The sequence below is a fragment of the Phoenix dactylifera genome, chromosome 16 (genome assembly GCF_051530095.1).
Source record: "Phoenix dactylifera cultivar Ajwa chromosome 16, Ajwa_hap1_PhDact_Kaust_v1.1, whole genome shotgun sequence".
In the NCBI taxonomy this organism is placed as follows: domain Eukaryota; kingdom Viridiplantae; phylum Streptophyta; class Magnoliopsida; order Arecales; family Arecaceae; genus Phoenix; species Phoenix dactylifera.
Genome location: NC_143205.1, coordinates 16,030,388 through 16,052,975, shown reverse-complemented (window position 1 = coordinate 16,052,975; position 22,588 = coordinate 16,030,388). Strand labels below are relative to the sequence as shown.

The 22,588-nt window shown below is 37.5% G+C and overlaps 2 protein-coding genes across 5 annotated transcripts in view; one reads left to right on the top strand and one right to left on the bottom strand.

Annotated features, from left to right (window-relative positions):
• Positions 1-16,339, top strand: part of LOC103706371 (pyrophosphate--fructose 6-phosphate 1-phosphotransferase subunit alpha-like) — a 41,334-nt gene extending 24,995 nt beyond the window's left edge. Inside the window, exons 6-17 of one of the 3 annotated variants that reach the window (XM_089927757.1) lie at positions 2,742-2,795; positions 3,364-3,444; positions 3,538-3,631; positions 4,569-4,642; positions 4,888-4,998; positions 8,523-8,567; positions 8,670-8,726; positions 10,854-10,958; positions 11,051-11,167; positions 13,357-13,460; positions 15,114-15,279; positions 15,857-16,339. In XM_089927757.1, coding sequence (XP_089783883.1) covers positions 2,742-2,795; positions 3,364-3,444; positions 3,538-3,631; positions 4,569-4,642; positions 4,888-4,998; positions 8,523-8,567; positions 8,670-8,726; positions 10,854-10,958; positions 11,051-11,167; positions 13,357-13,460; positions 15,114-15,279; positions 15,857-15,988 — 1,140 coding nt within the window. In that variant the 3' untranslated portion in view covers positions 15,989-16,339. Of the gene's footprint in view, positions 1-2,741; positions 2,796-3,363; positions 3,632-4,568; positions 4,643-4,887; positions 4,999-8,522; positions 8,568-8,669; positions 8,727-10,853; positions 10,959-11,050; positions 11,168-13,356; positions 13,461-15,113; positions 15,280-15,856 lie in introns of all 3 variants that reach the window. The other 2 variants (XM_089927758.1, XM_089927756.1) reach the window with 2 other exon arrangements.
• Positions 16,340-16,798: 459 nt separating this feature from the next.
• On the bottom strand, positions 16,799-21,914 carry LOC103696745 (mitochondrial carnitine/acylcarnitine carrier-like protein). 2 transcript variants are annotated; one of them, XM_088712571.2, is made up of 3 exons: positions 20,912-21,914; positions 18,149-18,540; positions 16,799-17,548 (listed from the first exon to the last, which is right to left on the bottom strand). In XM_088712571.2, exons 2-3 carry the CDS (start codon positions 18,538-18,540, stop codon positions 17,047-17,049), a joined length of 894 nt encoding a protein of 297 aa, XP_088568697.2. In that variant the 5' UTR covers positions 20,912-21,914; the 3' UTR covers positions 16,799-17,046. The 2 variants fall into 2 exon arrangements, with proteins under 2 accessions (XP_088568697.2, XP_088568698.2); XM_088712572.2 differs by having other exon boundaries at positions 18,149-20,813; positions 20,912-21,066.
• Positions 21,915-22,588: the final 674 nt, after the last annotated feature.

Sequence of the window (22,588 nt, the reverse complement as noted above, 5' to 3'; positions counted from 1 at the left end):
TTTGTCAATCGAATTGACCAAATTACCCCTGAATGATTCTTAATCATCAATCAGCCATTTGATCAACCTAGAAACTTCTATGCGTGTGACCTCATAGGTTCGAACCTAAGCCGGTAGTATAGGAACGACTTCCTACACTAATCGATGTGACCATCTAGCAATGGTACCCGACGTCCGAATAGGCCGGATATATGCGAAGCAAATATTCTGAAACCCTGAACTATGGTTACTGTATAATTCAATCCCTTTGACTCTTAATGCCAGGATGACTTAGAGCTCACTGTCAACCCTATAATTAGTACATCCATTATGTGATTAACTTTAGATATCCCGTGACTCCTCACTGGGATTACCCTGGCCAAGGTTTTGCTAAATTAATCACAAGACATTATTCCTGTTTCCAGGAGGGGTCAATTCCATCTTGACTCACAACTGACTACGCAAGTACTTGACTGCACCCAGTGAGCTTCCGTCACTGAATTAGAAATTCAGGTAGTCCGGTACCAAAGTACAGTGAGTTGCTTGCTAGTCACAGGTTGCGGTCTCAGGTCAGAGGGCCAAACTTATACCCATATCCACTCGGAACATCTCTCGACAGTAGAGCGTTCCGGAATTGGTCACGTTCAGTGAAATGTACTCCTACACTTCACCTGTATGGCATACCAGTGTCTCCACACTCCTTGGTTAAGAGAACAACCAACGTATATGTCACACAACGACCTAATCTCGATAATGTTGTCGTCCTAGTAACAACATATTATTTGGTCGCGAACAAGTTTAAGGACTCAAAGATAAATCCTCCTTTATCATAACATAAGTCCTAAGGACTTCATCATATAAGAGTTCATTTGAAGATGAAATGATGAATAATGCCAAATAATACTTTATTAATTTGTCAATTTATTTACAAAATTCAATCATCAATATGCTGACGATTGACATTTAGGATACAATTCCCAATACCGATATGGGGCCTGGTGCGAGAAGGCGTACCTTGGTCTTTGAGCTTTGCCATATGTAGAAATACTTTTTGTCATGGGGCAAGTTACCTTCTAAGGCCCAAGGCCAACATGCGAGGAAGGAAGCCAGGCCTCTATTACCATGTTGTGGGGGGAACCTTCTCTCTTCACACCTGGTAGTCTCCCTTGCTCTAAAAAGTTATTTTTAGGGGGTCAATTTTCTTTTAAAGGATATATTCTCAGATCCCAACCCAGCTCTTCAAAAGACAATTAAGTGGACTCTTGCACAGCCAAGGGTTCTTTTTTGTGAAACAATTCTTGGCTGATTTTACGTCAAAGTGTCAAACATGCTTGATTCAAGTGTGTTGAGGAGACCAAGTCATCCCACCCATATGCTAAGAAACTTTGCCCCCATAATTTTATTCACATACTTAATAAACCCAGTTTCCATTTGTTCATATATAGAAACTAAACCCCCAATTTCAAACTTTTGTTTAATCTTTTTGGACAAAGAGATTCATGTCTTCATTTTCCATTTCTGTTGACCCATCAGTCCAAATCCAGCCCTTTCTACTAACGCCATCTTTGATCTTTAGATTTTAGTTATTTACTACTAGCAAAAGCACCTTAGTCACAATTCCCAAGTCTGTCACTTTTTTTTGTCCTCCATTAATTTTGATTGCTAGCATCAGTATTTCGAACTTTTCTTTCAACCTTGAACCTATTTTCGTTTATTTGATGCATACCTAGAAACAGGGGTTGTAAACTATGGTGTGGAATGTGCTTTCTTAGTTAGAGCTCTCTTTCATGTTGTTGCTCCAATGCAACTTTTGAAACTGTGAGGACCATATAATTCATTTTCCCTCCATCAGATCTCATTTTTGCTCTTGCTATTAGATTCTAAGAATGCCATGCAATCTTCTTCTTCTTCTTCTTCTTCTTCTTCTTTTTAGTTTTTTTACATAAAGCCAAATACACTAATAGATCTGTGTTCCATGCAGAACCATGTCTTTGCTCCGATACTCTATTTTTTCCCCAAAGTTGCACAGGAATCTGGGCTTCATACAGCACTAAATTAAGGCGTGTCTCACTTTATCCTCAGTTCTTTGGTCCCAGTGGAAGTCTGCAATTCATCTCTCATCTATCTGTGTCATATATCTGATAAACTGAAAAATTGATTAATTGTATCCCTTGAGCATTGAATGAACCATTTCTTAGTTCAAACTTTGATTCAGATGCTTCCCACAATACAATTCTTCAACTCTAGTTTTTCTCTGTCACTCAAGATTTATTACCAACAAATCTTCCAACTACATTAAATATAGGTTGTCTTTCCATTTCTTGACATTTGTGCATGACAACTAGAAACTAAAGATTCTTAATTAGCAGTATCCCATTATAGATCGTCTCTCACACGTGATAATGATGAAATTGATAAGGAAGCTGTTGAAAGATAAAACAATTTGGATTCAAGTTACTCCCAGTTATTGCACAAACACAGTCCATTGACAAGACACATCTTCTAGATCACATGATGGGTTAAACTCGGGTGCCAGAAATAATGAGTTGCTATACAAGCCTTTCAGTATCGTCAATCAAGTGTTAGGCTACTTCTCACTTACATTCTATGAAAAGTATTTATTTTCCGATAGGCTTCCGAAACATATCACTAGTGTTAGTCTATGCCATACATAATCTTATTTTTTGATATTTACATTCTTCAATTGGTTTAGAACTATGGAATGAACGACATATTCGATATTGATCTTTTTCTTCCTTCAGGTGAATTCTCAACTCATAAGCAATATATGCACCGATGCTCTTTCCGCTGAAAAGGTACAGGTTTACATGGTTTCAGAATTACTGTAGTTCTCATCTGATTAAAATTTATAAGTTGGCCAATGGTGGCCCTGTAGCGTGTCAATTTCTGAAATGGAGAGTTCTAGTGGATATTGTTCAACATCATTTTCTTCTTTCTTACCATGATTACTCCTGGTATTTTGCGCAATGACTATACCAGAATAAGAAAGTCAGTTGGCCATGACTTGTTCAAAATGAATTTAGCCTGATCTGAGGACCTCCGCTTACAGATTATTGAATAGATGCCAACACCACCCCAAGCAAAAAAAAATTAAAAAAATAAAAAAGAAAAAAGAAAAATCTTCCTCTAGCAGAACCATGCATGATTGTCCCTTGCCCATATGCTAAGTACATAAAGATGCTTCAGAAACTGGCACCTTAATTTTCCCATTTTCTCCTGCATTGGAGAATGATCAGAATCCAAGGATTTGGTCATGTCATTACTAAGCTCCACAAAATTAGATTTGTTTTTTTTTGGTTGCATCATACATAAGCAATCAGTAGCCTGAAATAGTGCCAAAGAGTTTGTTTATATATTTTTCAGTATTATTATTTTATCCGTCTCATGGGAAGGAGAGCATCTCATGTTGCCCTGGAATGTGCCCTTCAGTCTCATCCAAATATGGTATGTCTATATGGAGAAAGAACATCTATAATCTATTTATTTACTATCACATTGTGCAAAAGGAAGATTTATTCTTTTGTAACAAATTTTCAGGTCATCCTTAGTGAGGAGGTTGCTGCTTCAAAGCTTACCCTTTATGATATAACAAAACAGATCTGCGATGCAGTTCAAGCCAGGGCAGAACTAGGTATTTATTTTTGGCAAATGCTGGAGAAAGTCATGTTATTTTGGGGCTTGATATTGACAAACAAAATGTGGTTTCAATTAAATGCTTTGTGTTAATCGGATAGCAGCCTTTTTTTCAATATGAAGAAATCATGTTAATGTCTTCCTTTAAGTTGCAGTGTCTCTTTTCTTTTGCTTTTTGGTTTGCCACCAGAACTTTTTAGCACCAGTTCTTTGTTGGATGGAAAGAGCATATATTGTCTATTTTAGTGGAAGTCAGTCATGTCATCTTCTAGTAACTGTGTTGATGGACAACATTTTTTATCTTGGGTTCTTTTAGGTTTTTCTTTTTATACAGAAACAACTATTTTAATGGATTAACTTCTAGACTTCCCAATTTTCGAGGTGGATACATTTTATACTTTTGGGGATAAATATTTAATCCTACAAAAACAATTATTATCTTTGTCCGAGTCCACTTTGTTAGTTTTTTTTTTTCTCCTTTGATTTCAACTTTTCCAGCTTTCCTCTAGAGACGGTAAGAAAAGATAGTATTCTTGTTCCACAGAACCAGCAATAAGTTTCAGATCAATTGGTTCTTTACTCCCTTCGGGAAGTTTCTAGATGCACTGCCCATACATTCATTTCCTACCTAGTTCAGCTTATCTAAATGCAAGGATCACTCTTCTGAACTGTTCTGAGAATTCTTTCATGATAGTATCATAAAATTGCATGAAGTCTAGGCACTTGTGCTGAATTTCTATCCATAATATTATATGGAACAACAGACTTTCGCTAGAAAGAATCTAAAGATTAAATACCTTACAACTATGTGGAATTCAAAATAGAATTGATTGAGAAATTGAAAGGTTGAAGTATCGTCATTTTAACTGTGGTTATTTACATAATTGTCATGGCAAATATGATCCGAGTTGACATAACTTGGCTTGTATTTGCAGGCAAATATCACGGTGTGATTCTTTTACCTGAGGGTCTCATTGAAAGTATACCAGAAGTATATGCCCTCTTGCAGGTAATTTTGTCTCTTACACCATAGAATACCTTTTTTTTTTTATGTCTATTACATTTCTGGTCTGCAATTAAATAGACATTCAACTGCATGAAAAGAGAAAAAAACTATAACAAGTGCAAAATGGTACAGAAGTTTTGCTTTGGTTCTGAGCAAGCATACACTATATGAATGTGTTTGTACTTGACTATCCATGTGACATGTTTCTTTACTTTTGTACAGTTTGAGCTTAAAATTGACTTTTTCAGGAAATTCATGTTCTTCTCAAGAAAGGTGTTTCAGTTGGCAGCATTTCAAAGCAGTTATCTCCTTGGGCATCTGCTTTATATGAGTCTATGCCGCCATTTATCAAAAAGCAGGTATGGTGATGCTTTCACCTGTCACTTCTCAGTTTGATATATCCAAATAATCTTAAAATGCTTCAAAGTTAACACCAAATTTAGGTGTCAAGGCATTTTCCTGATGCAACTCTAAGAAATGAAGAATTTGCACCATGCATCAGTTTGTAGTGAATAGCTGAAAGTAGCAGTGTTGTTGGTTCTGGCTTCTTGGATAAAGACTTAGATGCATTCATTTGAATTTTCATCAGAAGTCATGTTTTAAACTTCCTTCAAGCTTGATTATTAGTTTCTTTGAAATTTCCACAACTGCTGCACTTTGTTACCTGCATATCATTGCAATCTGTGTTCCATTTCTTGCATGGGCCACAATGTCTGACAGTATGATCTGGTTATTCAGCTAGATGGATTTTGGGCGGACAGGAAGAAGAAGGCAGCATGTGTAGGTTGTTTGGATGGCAGCGATGCCAGTGGCAGCAAACAAATGAATGACAATTAACAAGATTCCCAGCCAGATTTACATATTTACAGAAGAAAATTTTGTATTCACAAACCTATGAGCCAAAATAAATAAAACTGTCACGCCCCAAACCCAACACCCGGGTTCGTTACATGACCGGCCGCATAAGCCCTAGAGCAGTGTCCTAAAGATCATGCAAGGCTTAAGATGAACAAAAATCCAATAAATCCACAATTAATTAATTGATTAATCCAAATAGACAAATCCAACATGTCTAGATAATCAAATTGGCTCAATTATAAGAACTTTCAATATTCATCAGTATCAAATAAACTATCTTACTGATGACTCTGACACTTGCACTCCACACCCAACCCATCCATCTCTATGCATCCTGCAACTCTGAAAAAGAGAGAAGGGTGAGCTTTTCAGCCCAATAAGAATCCCCACACATCCACACCAATATAGTAGTATAAGTTGAAATCCGTAAGAAATCGATGCATATATCATGAAATCACAAACCGGCTATCAATAATGCTCGAATAATCAATATAAATACGAGCGTCAAATATCAATAAAAATTCAGCCACTCAAGTGTGATATGTCATACAATATCTCAAATATCTTCATCAGCATTTTCAATGCTTTTAATTCCATTCCTCTTAAACTTGATCCGTATCAATTATCTTTTCGACTTTGGGCTAAATTCCGGCCACGTTTCCGGCCTGTGACAGGGCGATCGATAGTACCACATTTCCTACCTGTGACGGGGCGATCGATAATATTACATTTCCACCCTGTGATGGGGCAATCGATAATATCACATTTCCAGCTTGTGACTGGGCAATCAATAGTAACGAGATAAGCCCAAAGTCTATTCATTTAATCAACTCACATCTACACATCAATTTCTTTTTATTCATTTTCAGCTTTAAACTAATCACAATCACGTTTTCAGCTCGTGACGGGGCAACCAATATGGCATAGTTAGTCTAGAGCACCACATCCATTAGTCTGATTATGCAAGTGTAGGTTATGCGCATACATGCATCTATCATAATACCAATCACAAGTTAATACGATCAAAATACAATTTAATGTAAAACTATTCTTGCTTTATCTGGATCATGGCATATCATACATATATAGGTATAAAAGTATTTATATCATGCAGGTCGGCGTACAAGGATTGTTACCTCCTTGTTGACAACCCAGACAACCAATCACCGCCCATACTGCGATCTACGAATAGGGGTGCATATAACCTTGCTCAACGTCCTTTTGTCCAAAAGATTGTGCTCCTACAGAACCAAATCAATATCAAAAATTATCCGAGATATCTGATAACCCAGAACTCACTATTGACCCAGAACTATCCAGCAGTCCTTACAAACAATGATCTCTCCTGATCAAACTAAAGAGAGCAAAACCCCAACTAGAGAGAGAATCTAGAGAGAGAAATACTTCAAGAAGAGAGAGAAAGTTTTGTAGAGAGAAAATCTAGTAGAGAGAGAAAATTCAGATAGAGAAAGTCCCATAGAGAGAGAAAGTTCAATAGAGAGATAAAGTCCCAACAAGAAAAGAGAAACCAAAAGAGAGGAGAGAGAGAGTAGGGGAAGAAGAGAAGAGGGAAGAAGAGAGGGAAACCTTCTCTCCTCTCTTCACGATAGGCTGCCTCCTCCCTTCCCCTTCATAGGTCCAAGGGGAGGCGGCCATGGCGGCCCGACCCCCACTTGGCGGCCACAGCTCCGGCCAAACCGGAGGCCGGCGGCAGTGGAACAAGAGGGATGAGGACCAAAATAGGGCACCCTATTTCGGTGATTTTCTGGTGATGCACCGACTCCAATCACGGCGAACAAGGCCGAAAATAACAAAGAAGAAATAGAAGGAGATGGAGGAGCCTTACCTTGGTCCGGCGTGGCGCTCCGGCTACTCTCCGGCGATGAATCAAGGAAGGACTCGGAAGAGGAGCTTGGGAGTCGGCGGCGATTTCCAGCGATTTGGGTGGAGAAAATTGGACGAGAGAAAGGGGATTACATAGGCAAGATCTACGAGTTCGATTTGAACTCGGATTGCCCTTGGGTAGCCACCTTCTTTGCCGGATCGAGGAGACTCCAATGGGAGTCTTCTTCCCCGCCTGGACTGTGCCACAGTGCACAATCGGGCTAGGCCTGGCCCCTCTTCGGTTGGCCCACAAGCCCACGGGGCTGGCTGGTCATGGGTCGGGCTAGGCCTGGTCCCCTTCGGGCTGGCCTACGAGCCCCAATTTTTATTTTTTTCAGGGTTATTACAAAAACAAACCAAAAATCACATGGCATGAAGTGGTTAGAAAGGATATGATATCATTACATTTTTTCAGAAATTGTGGCTCTAAACAGAGCAGAATGGAGGACAAGGATTTATGTAGCTGACCCCAACTAGTTTGGAATTAAGACTTAGTTGAGTTGAGTTTTAGATAAAACAGATTGTGCACATGGTACAGTCTATATAATCTACTTGTTTCACTTCGGACCTTTAAAAGCATAAAGGCACATGGTACAGTCTATATAATCTACTTGCTTTTTATTCTTTGGATTGAAGGAAGTTTCAGATAAAAGCATAAAGGCACTAGAATATAGGGGTGAAAAAAATTAAGACAATAGAGGCTAAAATTTGGATTCCACATATGAGCATAGCCCATCATATTCTCCACACATCACCTTCAGCAATAACTGGAGAGGCTCTATGGAATCTGTCTTGGACTTGCATTGCTCAAAACTATTTAGTGTAGGCTTTCTTTAAGAAAACAACTGCATTAGTAAACTAATATACATCAAAGGTTTTTTCTGATGAATGATTTCATGAAGCCAGCTAGCTCTTGGAGAAGTTAATGATGATTTTAGTCACTTGAGATGTCAAATAAGAGAGGATACTGGTGACATTTATCATGTTGAAGTTGTTTTGAGTTACAGTTGATTAGGCCAATTAAAGAATCACAACTATTTGCATATTCACATATTATTTAAGGCCTTATATAGATTATAATTCCTTAATCTTAATGCCATATATTCTCACATTCCTCTTAAAGAAAGTGTTCATGATGCAGCTTCTTCTTTCCCCTGAGTCTGATGAATCTGCACAGTTATCCCAGGTACGTAGCAAGAATTTCTTCTATGATGCCATTAACTTTCATTCTTATAATTGCATTCAAGAATCATGGTAATTGACTATTCAAATTCTATTACTGATACAGATTGAAACAGAAAAGCTTTTAGCTCAACTAGTGGAGACAGAGATGGAAACACGAACTGTAAGTTGAAAATTAGTTAGTTATGCGAGGGATTGTTCTGGTTAAACTCCCACCTTGATTATGCACCATCAGTATTATATGGATCTATCTGGTATATATAGCATATGCCTTGCTTGTTCAACTGGTTTTAGCATCTTAACTTTTTATCAAATCATGATGTTTCAATAATTTTACATGCCTAAATTAAAACAGTTGCAGTTCACAATTGAGATTACTGAACTGATATTATGAAGATATAGCTGGTTAAATCCATGTCCAGTATTGGTCAATTCAGAAGAAATGCATCTTATTGTTCAATGGTTAACACAAGCACAGAAGATGGCGAAATAAAAAATCATTACGGAGACACATCATAAACCTATGTTCTCCTAATCCATATTTCTAAGGGCTTTAGAATCAATAACGGACATATCTTGAACATAAAAATGGTTGACACATAAAATTTCGCTACATAGCATGGATCCTGTTGATCATGTATTATTATTTGGATGATAATCACCAGAAAAGTCATACATCGCAATAACACTGTAAAAGCAGCAAAAGTTATTAATATGACATAGTAAATTTGTTTAATTTAATTAATCATTGGAATTGTTGGTACATATCGCTATTCAAAAGCTTATAAATTAATATGCTACACTAAATGGATTGATTTACTTCAGCGCTAGGTCATACATAGAATTATACAACCACACAAGATAGGATCTGTAACTCAAGTGAGGATCATGAAAGTATGGTATAAAATCCTTTCTAAAACCACCACTTGTTGTCCATAGCCATTCCATGTGATGTTTGAATATAAGCAACATTATATTTCTCTTCATTTGGTCCTTCTCATTAGTTGGTCCTCCATTTTTTGTGTTCCTCTTCCTACTCATGATCTTCGTAGTTGTTTCACATTGGTAACTCTTCCCATCCTAACGACCAAGGTGTGTAAGGTAATATACATTGATTCTTTAATTTGGCATGGGAAGCGTGCAACTAACCAGGAGATTTTGTTCAAGTTCCACAAGTTTAATTCGACTTTTTGTGCTTTTGCATAATTAGTTATATGTAATCGTGCCATTTTAAAGATCAGTTTCATCACTTCAGAGATGTTCTATCTTAAAATGTGATGAAGAGAAGTCTTCTCCAGTTTTGCCTTTCTCCTTTCTTTTGTTGTCAAGGATAATGTTTATGAAGGCACCATGAAAGATTAATCCTAGATGACTTATTCTTTAACTTATTAATTACCAAGAAAGACAAAGAACTCCTTTTTAATTGTCACTGACATTCACTTCATGGGAAGTGGTAATAATGGAAACAAGCGAGCTAATTTTTTGTTTGGATATTGGATTAGACATGATGTAAAATATATGGAAGATCTTAAGGTAGCGGAAGTCTATAATGGTCCAAATCATTGGACATGCTGGATATTTAAGGATTCAGGAAAAGGATCACCACAGAACCTTGGTATTCTGTAAGGACAAACTATTGACCACTTGGTACAATGCAATATTTTATAACTTTTGTGATGTCTTAGTTCACTTTCTTTTCCTGGTCTGGAAATTAGAGGAAAAATGTTGGCATCTTCGGGATGATGATGTAAATTGAGAAGGTACTCGAGTTAAATCACCATATTTCGCCATTTAAGGATTTTGGTCTGTATCTAACAGTTGAATCACACAACAGAATTCTAGCTAGTGCTTTGTTAACATTATAGCTGTTAACGCTGAATTGCTTATAATGCCATTTTAATATACTTTGTTTTCAGCTATGTATATAGGATAATTAGGATAAATTGTGTATGATGAACACACAGACCAATGGTATACCTTCATATAAATATTAGTCTTGTTCCCTAGAATTTCTCAGATAATTACCAAAATTATTAGAAGAATTTTGAACAATGATTCCTACGAAATAAAGACTCTAGTTATATAGTTTGATCGCAGCAAATTGTAGATGTGTTCTCAATTGCTGATTATCAACCATTTCTATTAATTTTTGATTTTTTAGTCTTCTCCTGAGTTTTTCTTTCTTTCTTTATTTTTTTTTCCTAAAACGAAAGAAAGAAATAGGCCAAGATGGCTTTACAGTTTCTGCTAAGCTGAATCATCCTCTTTCTTGTTGAAATGGGATTTACAGAAAAATGGCACTTACAAAGGTAAAAAGTTCAATTCTGTCTGTCATTTCTTCGGATATCAAGCACGGGGATCACTGCCATCTAAGTTTGATTGCGATTATGCACATGTAAGGGTTTCCTAAGTTAAACCTATATAATGATGATTTTATTTTTATTTTTCGATTATATATTGATTCATTTGGCTTAAATTCAAATGCAGGCTCTTGGACATGTTTCCTATCATCTTCTTGCAGCTGGGTTTAATGGTTACATGGCAACAGTGACAAATCTTAAAAATGATGTGTACAAGTGGCGATGTGGTGGTGCTCCATTTACTGTTAGTTTATTGCAACTTTACCCCCTTTGATTGATATACTCTCAATGATCGCTCTGAACATGACATAATTGTCATTAACAATTAGGAGGCTCTCTGCAGTTCTTATGGCAGCCCATTATATCTTCTGAGTGAAGTATGCAATATATTTTTTTTGTAGCAGGAAATACCTGAAGCATGATGCAGAACTTTTTATATCTTTGAATATAGAAATATCTGGCCAATAAATTTACTAACACCAGATGTATCATGACAGTGATGAACCTTCTTTTCTAGCATGGAGCATCCCAGCCTGTAATCTTAGAAAGAACAACAAGTCTGAAATATCAGCTAATTCTTTATAAACTTTCAATAGAGGAAATGCTAATGAATTCAAAATAATCACGCATTTTCAAAAGTAAAAGAACTTTCTTTTTTGTTGACCAGTATGAATCAACTTTTAAGTGATCAGATTTTTTAATGTTGATTGGTTTTGGAGGCAGGAAATATAATGAGATGAGTTACACACTTACACTACTTCAATAGAAGTCCTATGCATACCCTTCTTTTCAGAGACTCAGGATGCATAGTATTTGACTAAAGCTGGGTCCGCTAGTGAGAGATGAAAGAAGAAATAGCAGTTTCTGATACCACTAGATGATCAATAAATGTGTATTGGACTATTTCCTATGATGTTATTTGATAATACCATAGTTAATTGTTCCATCCTGGAAAAAGATGAGCTATATTTTGAAAATTTGTTATTCATCCAGAAGGCTTTGCAATAAAATGTGCTGCCGTGTCACCTGTCAACTCATGAGATGGGTTTGGGGTGCGACAGTTTTGGTACGAATGGCTACTAGAGATAGTTATCATACGGTCTAACACCCTATGATGCATGGAGATGGATATGAGATACGGAGACAGCATGATACAGAAATTCTGATACGACAATATCTTGGAAAGGAGGATTGAATACAGCTAGGGTATGTCAACAGATATATCTATATATATTATATATATATATATATATTATATATATATATAAATAAATAAATACATGCATAACTATACACATACAAATATATAAATCAAGTATGCTGTCTTTTCTTGAAAAGAAAACCCGAGTGAAATAACATAATTCTTATTTTATACGATAGTAACAACTTTTACAAGCTCATTATTTAGTCATCACTCAAATCCATAGACCCAAATTTGTACTTCACATTTTAATATTAATACCATAAATCCCGAAATTGACCATTTACCTTTAAAAGATTAATATTTTAAAAAGAAAGAGAATGCACTCCCCTTCATTTTTTGGAGGTCTCATGAGAGTGTCTCAAGCAAGGATCATTGTCTCGGTACTGGATCCTGTACCGGTGCTACATTAGCACAATGTCAGTACGATACGATATAGAATTTTTTTGGCATACTGAATGTTGGTACCCCATCCATACCGGGTACCAGTACCAAACCAATATGGTACAGTATGTCCTGGATCGCTTAGTTCGGGCCGGTACGGTGTACCATGATCTCGAGCGATCTAGTAAGTATTCAGAGCATCTTTTTAATTTGAAACAATTGAATTCTTAACATAAGTATTATACATGAATCTAAGAAGTATTTATTAAGCATTGGTATTCGATACGGAAATCATGCGATTTGAAGGACGTGCTTCCTAGATGGTACCTTGTTGGCTGTATTTCTGGCTGACGTTTACCTATGTACTGAACTTGTCCTCACACTGATCTCCATCAGTTTTGTTTAGACCTCTTAAATGCTTATAATTTATTTCTTTAACCAGCAGTTTTTGGACTTTAGTATGTTTTTGTTGCCTGACGAGTACATGGACATTTGCTTGACCAGTGATCCATACTAGCTTGTTACTTTTAATTAATTTTTAAATTAAGCAAATAACTTGATGCATGTCTTCCTATAGTGCTGTCTTCATTTGCAGCAACCCACCCAACCAATTCAAATTTACACTACTACTTCCATTTAACATTTCAATTGAAATATTTATGCTCCTAATGTTACCTTTTCGGTATATTAAAAATTAGATTCTGATTCTGTAATACATTCAGAAAAAACTGACAACTTGGATGTATCTTTGACTACTTGCTTCTCAAGTGCACAACTTTGGCATGAACAAGAACATGATCAGCTGGCATACATTAAACTTTCAGGCATTTTAAATGTTCGATTGACAGGCTATGATGACTGTAAGGAGGCTGCTGCGTGGGCCCGGGTCTTCTTTGATTGGCAAACCATTGATTCATCCAGTGGCAGTGGATTTAAAGGGAAAACCATACGAGTAAGTAGTTATTTTCTTTGATAACATCATTAGAATATTGCTGTACTTGGTGCATACATCCTACTTTGTAAGTGAGCTTCATTTGAAATCTAACCATTATTGTCCACGTCGAAGTTTAGTCAAACCTATCAATCTTGTGATTTATATTTTACTCAATTTTGTAAAGTTGTGGTCGTTGCAATTCTACTTTAAACTCTTAGTATAAAGAGGCATTTCACTTTCAGAGGGATATATCATGTAAATGCTAGGCTGATCAAAGGGTCAGTTGAAGGAGCAGGAGACTGAAAAAAACTTTGGTTGGAAGTAGGACTTGACTGTGGATAGAAATTAATGGTTTGATTCACCAATTAAACACCAAATAAAATGGAGAGGCCTGCTATTCATGTTCTGCTTATTTATATTCTTTGTACCTTATAGTTCCAATTTTAAGCCTTTTGCCATTCTTATGTCATAACACTGTACCATCCAAAATTAACATTACTCAGCTGTGTCCTCCTCTGCAGTATCAACACTTGATAATTCTATGTTGAATAGTAGAATCGTTTAGGCCTCATTCCTGGCATAGGGCCATAACAGCTCAATAACCGATCTTGTCATGATTACTGGAACAGACTAATGTGATTCTAAAACAACCTTTTCACAACTTTGTTTCCTACAATTTACCTTCTTATGGTTCCATGATATGCTTTATCCACTAAAATGTATATCTCCTCACTGTTTTTTTTCTTGAGGTGCCTAAGCAAAAAAGAAAAGCCTTCATTAGTAGATATTCCTTGCATACGGACTATGTCATTTTCTTTCCCTAACGTATTTTCTAAATCTCTCTCTACCCCTATAGGTGTTACGTGAGTTTGTCATTTGCTTCATCTTCGTAATTATGTAAGATAATTAATTAAACTGACTTGGTTTGCTGAATGATTTTCTAGAACTCTTGCTCCTTATTACCTTATCCAAACTTAAAAATGGTTTCATGAAATATATCTATTCAGCATGTCTTGGAAAGTGCAAACTGCACTATAACCCAGTGATTATAGTCTGCCGTACCGCCCAGTACGAGGCATACATACCGTACCAAAAGAAAATCGATACAAAACATACCTTTAAGTCAGTATAAGCCCTGTACTTCCCGTACTGAGATATATTGCCCCGTACTGAGGTGTACCGACTTGTACCGAGGCGTAGCGAGGTGTATATCTGTCTGTACCGAGATAAATATTGAGAAAAATGGTTAGAGCGGTACAGAGGTGTGTCGGACCGTATCGTACCATACCGAACCGATAAGGTATCGATAAAGTACCCGGTACCGAGATTGAGGACCTTGCCAATGATTGTACTCCTCGAAACAAGTAAATCCTTAGAAAGTGCTTTCCTATTCTTATGTTAAAGAGGCAAGATATGCATGCTGCATGGAAGGAAAACTTTCTGTCATTAGCAGAAAACGGAACATTAGTTCAACTTTCCAGCCAAGACAACCAACAACTCAAACTTTTTGTCTTGGACTATTATTCACAATGAAATATATAACATATTTGACTTATATGGCAGAGATTTCTCCAGGAAATATATAGATACTGCTGGTAAACATTTTAACATTAAATTATTTAAACATAATTATCACAATTTGAAAGAGTTTGTTGGCTTTGCTGTTCACAGGTTGCTGCTTCGTGATGCTGAAAAATTCTTGATGGATGATCTTTACTCCAATCCAGGGCCCATTCAATATATAGGATCGGGTTCTGACAACAAGACCATATGCCTGAGCGTAGAGGACCAGGATTACATGGGGAGGGTCAAGGAGTTGCAAGCTTACCTTGAGCAGGTATATTCAGAAAGCTTCTCTTGTAGAACTCATCCCTTTCTCCTCACCTTAAACGACATCTCATATGTCTATCACAAATACAGTCGACAGTCATACTTTTAGATCAATCTTTACAATGATTTGGAAGAAATGTATCTTGTTTGAGAATCAGAAGTGAAAGTCTTTGATGCCCTAGATTGCCCCCTTGGCCTCCATGATGAAATGCACCATCTATTTCAGCCGGAATTACTTATCCTTCAATGTGACCACTTTCAGATTATTCCTGATAAGAGATTGTTTGGATGAATTAGATGGTAGTTTTGGAGAAACTGTTCCATCATATTGTCATCAAGAGACTGGTGTTGTAGAGAATCAGCGTCATTGTGTAATTGGTAGTAGTTCAGGGCTGCAACTTGCATATACTTAGTGGCTTTTGATTTGCAGTATTTGAGGAAGAGCAGAGTAGCTCGATAGTCTTCTATGTGCTGCTATGATCTTTGACTAAAGGGCCTTAGATGGTATTTTTAATACATTAGCAAACAAAATAATGATGTTAGTAATTACTTTGCACTTAATTTTTTTTTTTGTTTGGCTGCAGGTGAGAACAATAGTTAAACCTGGTTGCTCACAAGAGGTATTGAAGGCTGCCTTGAGTTCTATGGCCTCTGTCCTTGAGATCCTCACCCTTATGTCTCCTGCTGTAAAAGGCAGCATCACAGGACATGTCTAGTCGTAGAAAAATGTCAGCTAATATACCATGGAGCCTATGAGAACTTTGAAAATTAGACTTCATGCTGAATGGTAGCCTGAATTTGAAAATTGGCGGGTCAAGATGCAGGGTTTAATTCCTCATATTGGTATTTATCCATCTGCTGTGGAGCACTTTTGTTACTATTAATGGGTTTAGTTTTGTGTTAAAACAATTATCTTGATGTAGTAACATTTTGAACCTCAACCTGATTCAACAACAAGGGCAGAGCCTCTGTTCATGTCTATCATGAAATTATTTCTCGTGATCACCTGCTTTGAAGCCTGTCACAAGTAAAGCTTTAATTCGGAAATCATACCTATACTTAAACTACTTTTGTATGTGCATATCTAGCAGTTTTCTTAAGATGCATATCTTTCGAAAGAAACTAGTTGTGGGGAACAGTTATTAGTGCGTTATTCTCATGCAACAACCTTGCAAACTTGAGTGATTTTCCAGTCAAGAAGCAAGAATTATCAACTTTGAGGAACAATCACATTTGGTCAATGCTCTGTTTGACAAAAATAGGTTGTGAAAGTCAACAGTAGCAATCATCCATCACTGATTCTTCACTGCTTCCAAAAGGCTTTATTCAAAATACTCTGGGTTATAACTGCACCGTGCACACACAGCATAGAGAGGCTGGCTAAGTCTATTTATAACTGCACTGAAGATTGTTTTGTGCATGCAATATATATTCTAAAGTGGATTCTCTCTGGCAAGGTTTATGGTTAATCCAAGTAAAGTTGCTTGAGAAATGGTGAATCTGATCCAACTTATGTAAATAGTATATGAACTGAAAAAAAAGAAGCATATATTGAACGAGCGAACTTGCCCTTGTTTAAAATATTGTGACAGGAGAAAACATTTATCCGATGAATCATGTTTTCTGCATCATCGTGAATGTTGTATTTCGATGGCAGAGATTGGTTTTATGAACTCAGCAAAGTAAACAGAAAAAGAACAGCACAATTTTTGCCAGAAAATCTGGAGAAAATAGCTGAACTGGAGAGGAAAATTTTAGCATGCAACCCACCACATCAGCCTAGACTAGATTTTGTCACCTCATAGACCAAGAAACAGGCAGCATTGGCCGGAACACTGCGCGCCATCGCTGGCCCAAATCCTTTATAAAGGCCCCTGACCCCCTCTGATGCCAAAATCTTCTTGAAGGCATCAATGGATCCAGAATACCTTGGATTGTGGTAGTCATCCACCTGAATCACACTCTTCACCACATCCGTCGGATAGACGGTGAGCCAGAAGGATGCTCCAGCGAGGCCTCCGGCAACGATCAGAGAGCCCCTTCCGAGTCCTGAAGTGTCTCTTCCCCCAGCAAAGGACTGCTTCAGGGCTTCATAGACACCAAATACTACAGCATTTCCAGGGACTTCACGTGCCAGGGTAGGAACCAAGCCTTTAAATAGGCCTCTCAGACCACCTTCTGATCTAAGAACAAGTTTTGCCACATCCATCGGACCTCCATATTTTACTACCCCAGCAGAAGAGGCAGATTCAGCTAAGGCACTTTGGGCTTGCAACCTGTTTTACAATACCAGTGAAAGTAGAGTATCAAAGATTTGTACCAGCTTCTATTGACTTGGTCTGCAAGTGTGGAAGAGACCAGGTTACAATAATGATAGAATCCTTTCTCACTAGTGAGTACAGGTCTCGTCAATATTAACTATCAGCCTTCTGAGTAAATTACCGTTAAGAATAATCAATATATGCTTCAATAACCCAACAAGACTGGCACGAAACAAGGATAGCCTCCAGAAGAAACAATGCTATTTGTTAGGGTTAGTGTTATTACTATGGGGAATCTTAAAACTCCAAAGGAAATAGGAACTTGGTACTGCATGATATAAAAACTAAAAACAATGATAACTATCACGATCTCAAAGAGTATACAAATACATGGTGAAGACCCAGTAGGCCAGCTGCAGTCAAGGCCTTAACATGTAAGTATTGGAAGGTGCCAAAGTAAAAGACATTGGTAGCAGATCATCACATTACTCATTCAGGAAAAAACTAAGAAGATTTGCAATTAAAAATAACTGTACATGCAATCTATTCATAAACATTCTGTCTTTTTCACCAAATTCTATCTTTTGTTGTAAATCAAAGCACAAGATCACTAACCTGCACTTCACCAATTCAGTCGGACATGCTAGAATTGAAACTGCAACCCCAGCACCAGCGCCACATATGATTTGCTGGTTTGGTGAGAGTGGGGCACCAGGTTGAGACCTCAACAGTGACTCCATTTGTCCTCTTGCAGAAAAGAGAAGAGCATTGAAAGCCGCAACAGTGGCAAGTGGAGCTCCCATCCCTTTGAATAAGCCTCTTGGGCCTTCTGCAGTAATTGTTTGTCTAACTGCATCCATTGCACCAGAAAACTTGGGGAGTTGGCCAGGAAGTGGTGCAGGCTGGCTTTGAAGCTTGACCTTTATGGTATCAAAGGGGTGCCCCACAATCAATTGCGCAGCCCCTCCGACCGTTCCAGCAACCAAGTCCTTAGCTACTTCCGCCATCTGTAACACAGAAAATAGTAATAAATCCAAACTGCCTTTTCTGATGTTGGTTTTGCACTTTCCTTTACTCCCTTGCTTTCAGATGTGCTCTTAAATCCTTGTCATCCTTTGATTTAAACTAGGTTAGGCAACCGATTATCTGATTGAATTTAATATATATTAAAAACCATTCCTTATGCGACAGACAAGCAATAAACTTTGGTACTCTTCATCTTGATTGCAGAAATTTTATGTCAGAGTATCCATAATCATGTATTGACACCGCTCTCACAACCTAAAACCTATGAGTTGATAACACATGGTACAACCTTCATCAATTATACATCAATTGATGCATATAATCGTGAAAAACAATATAACAAGATATTAGCAACTGAAATCAGTATTTCATACAAGGATGATTTATATGCTATATGCCTGTTATGTGAACCTGCCCCTGCAGAGATTCCAACCCTGCTTACTCCCTGCCCGAAGCGAATGCAGCGTTGAATGCATTACTCAGGAAGGTGTATGCAAGTACATGCAAGTTTTTAGTATCATAAGTTTATGAAGCATAAGCAAAGTGCAATATAATGAGCTGCAGGGATAAAAGATGCATGATAATATTCTAGGCACTAAAGGCCAGAATAATAAGAGCTACAGCTCCATGAAGTGAGATCATGAGAATTACTCCATACATCCATGACGATAGACATACTGATTCAATCAAATAAAAATATTGCAAAGGAATGTGTATCTCCTTTGGGATATATCATAGATTTTGAACTGATATAGTAAAAGAAAATTTAGATACGATTGGAACTCAGGGTTTCCAAATGCTTGCAATATCATAAACTAAAAATTGGAGAAGGAGAAAGCATGCCTGCAAATTACAAGCTGTTAGTCAACACTAGGCAAAATTTTTAGTAACAAGTTGCCTTTTTCAAGGATAAGACCTAGATTACATATTCTCAAAATTTATGAAATTGTATGCTGAAAGAATATGCTCAGAAATTGCAAATTTAAATGGAATTGATATGAAACAATGAGAAGCTTGCTGAGACAGAATCTGATCTCATAAGAAAATGTTATGGATGCTGTAGGTAGGCAAATTATGTGTGAAATCGTAACAATTAAAAGTCCCTCTGACAATCAAAAATAGGTGCATTCTGTATTTCATTAGATTTCTTTTCCTTCTTATTTGTTATAATTTAACTTCTTTTACCCAATAATATAATGAGTTTTTCCATGTCTGCTGATATTGTTGTTTGAGGTATTCATCAACATGCAGCAAGGTTGCTAAAGAACCTTAAAACCTTCCAATTGATATCGATCTGCTTTAAACTTATAAACCATTATGCATTGGGAACCAACCAAGATGCATATGACCTCAATTGTGCATATGAACTCAATACTAATTCTAGGAAAAAGAAGAAGCAATATAAGGTAATGATTAGCTAGAGGCTTCACTTGTTAAATCACTGTATTCTTCTTGGTAAAAGGATAATAATACTTCAAAAAAAAAAAAAAGAAAAAGAACAAATCCCGAAATGATGACCCTAATAATCCATGAGCTTGGTGTTGTTGTTTGGATAATAATAAAAGCAGAAATGCTAGTATCATTTTGTAGAAAAGATGGAAAATTTTGAAATAAAGAAACAAAAAGGGAAATGACTGTTGCAACATAGGTCCCCAAAAAAGAGATACCATCGTCCCATGACACAAAGGCTCAAGTAGCTGGATGAATAACACATATATAAAAAATGGAATCAGATAGAGGAATCATGCTAGACAAGGAATATATGTTTTTGAAAAAAAAAAATCAATGACTACCGTAAAAACTACTACACAGAAAGATAACCTAACAAAAAACAAAACAGCCTAGGAAATTGCTTCAGAAATTATCATTACAGCAATTGTTTTCAAGTTGAAAGATCCAAATACATAAAACATACATATACATGATGACAGGATTTACGAGCAATCCTCTCAAGAACACCATTTATTGATATCTGGGGACCCATAAAACATACATCTTCATACAATCTCCTCCAAGATGGAGCCGTTTTCTTGCCTCTGTTGCTGTTTTGTTCCATTTCTTTAATTAATCACCAAAACATCTCACACAATTCCACGCCGGACAACAGAGATATGCAAGAAGAACGACTCGCCCAGTATAAGGTGAATGAGGGTCATTCTTCACGAGTATCCAAGATCAGGTATCGAGATCAAAATTACTCCGAACAAAGCAAAATAAAAATCTTGATGCAGCAGGAGACCCTCAATCCGTCGATCTATAATACCGAATGATTGAAAAAACCAATCCCCGAATGCTAATTTAACATAATCTAAAAAAGGGATTAAGTTAGGCGAATGGAGCGAAGATCATTACCTCCACTTGGTCGGCCTTTCTTTCTTGTTCTTCTTCTTCTTGTTATTCGCCTTTTTTCCTCTCTATGGAGATCGGATGGAAGTCCCAACAAGTTATGGAGAGAGCCGGCGAGAGAGAGAGAGAGTGGCGGCTATTAATACATTATGGGAAAACTTGGACCAAAAAGGCATCCCCATTTTCTATTTATGAGGGGGGATTGAAGCTGAGACCAGATCGAAGTTTCGGACCAAAAAAATAAAAAAAGAAAGGAAAAATGGGATGCTGTCTAGAGATTCAATCACTGACGTCGGATTGATATGGATTCCACTGGGATCGGTAAGTAGATGCGTGTGTGACAGAGATGATGGCAGGCAGGTGGGGGAAGGATCTCTCTCCTAAATCGAATGTCGGCGACACGTTGGAATGGTGGTCATCCCCCCTGTATGACCGCTTTCCAATTGCGTTTCAAAGGAGGAAACATCCTCACAATCCCAAATCAGCTAATCTCACAAAAAATTGAAAAGAGTGCTGCAAGCATCAATTCAAAACAACCACTGCTTTCTCTCTATTTCGATCTCTTTAAGCAGACATGTAGCTTTTCTCAGGGAGTCCTAGGGCTGGCATCTGCGGTTTTTTTTTTTTTTTTAAAAAAAGAAAAAGCACTAATGTCCTGAGAAATTAAAAGTATAGAGGGCCACCGACGACGACCACGGTCCTTACAAGCATGGATCGAGATTCCCTATTAGTACGGAGATATTGGAGAGATACAACGTTTGAAGTCAAGTCCTGTCATCGATCTGTTACATTGGATGGATGGTCCATGAATTGGATTGGTCCCGTGTTCTGTTAGAAAAAAAAAGAAAGAAGAAAAACGTGATTGCAAAATTCACCGGACCTGAGGACAGCGATCTAACTAGCCCGGGGTCTTCATATCCTGTTTCTCTAAGACGACCTCTCTAGCTTCGGAGTTTGGCTTCCATACTGAAAGGCATCGTGAATGTACCATCCTCTATCATTTAATCACACAGTCCGTCATTGAATTGTTTGGTCTTGTAGTTGCGATCAGGTCTAAGCATGGAGGGGGTCAGTGATCCAGTGGCAATAGTCCGCTTGTGCGCCCAGGCAGCGACAAACATAACGACAGATGGATACTCAGGTGTACCGCTATAACATCCGAGATACCAAAAGAGGATGCATATATTTGCCGATGCAACGTACCGTATCCGTTCTCTTATGCATCGTCCGGTGCTGCCATATTTTTAATAACCTGTCAATTTTCCCAAATAGATAACTGATGACTCACCAGGAAATTTTATGCATTTTCAAGTCCTACAGCTGATGCACAAGCAACAAAACCTCCTTGAACCGTTCAGCAAATTGTCCGGCCCCGTATCACGCATGCAAATATTGAGCACAGGAGAGCTTTTCTCCCTCTATTTTTTTTTTGTTTTGTTTCGTTTCAGCTGATCTCTTTTTCGGCAGACCCGTACACTAACCAGACAGGAAATGAACCAAGAAGTTGGGAGACCAGGAGCAACCACGAATCCAGAATGAATGAAGAAAAGCCAAATACGAGAACATGGATGGCATGAACATACTTTTACCGAACCCACAGCATCTGCTCATAGCTAGAATGTTTAAATGGAATTAATACCAGACTGATGATTTTGGTCGACACCCGGCAAGAGCAGCGAATTT

Coding starts and splice junctions, on each gene's coding strand:
- LOC103696745 (XM_088712571.2), bottom strand. CDS start 18,540: ATGGCGGAAGTAGCTAAGGACTTGGTTGCTGGAACGGTCGGAGGGGCT. Junction 17,549..18,148: donor ACTGAATTGGTGAAGTGCAG/GTTAGTGATCTT, acceptor ATTGTAAAACAG/GTTGCAAGCCCAAAGTGCCT.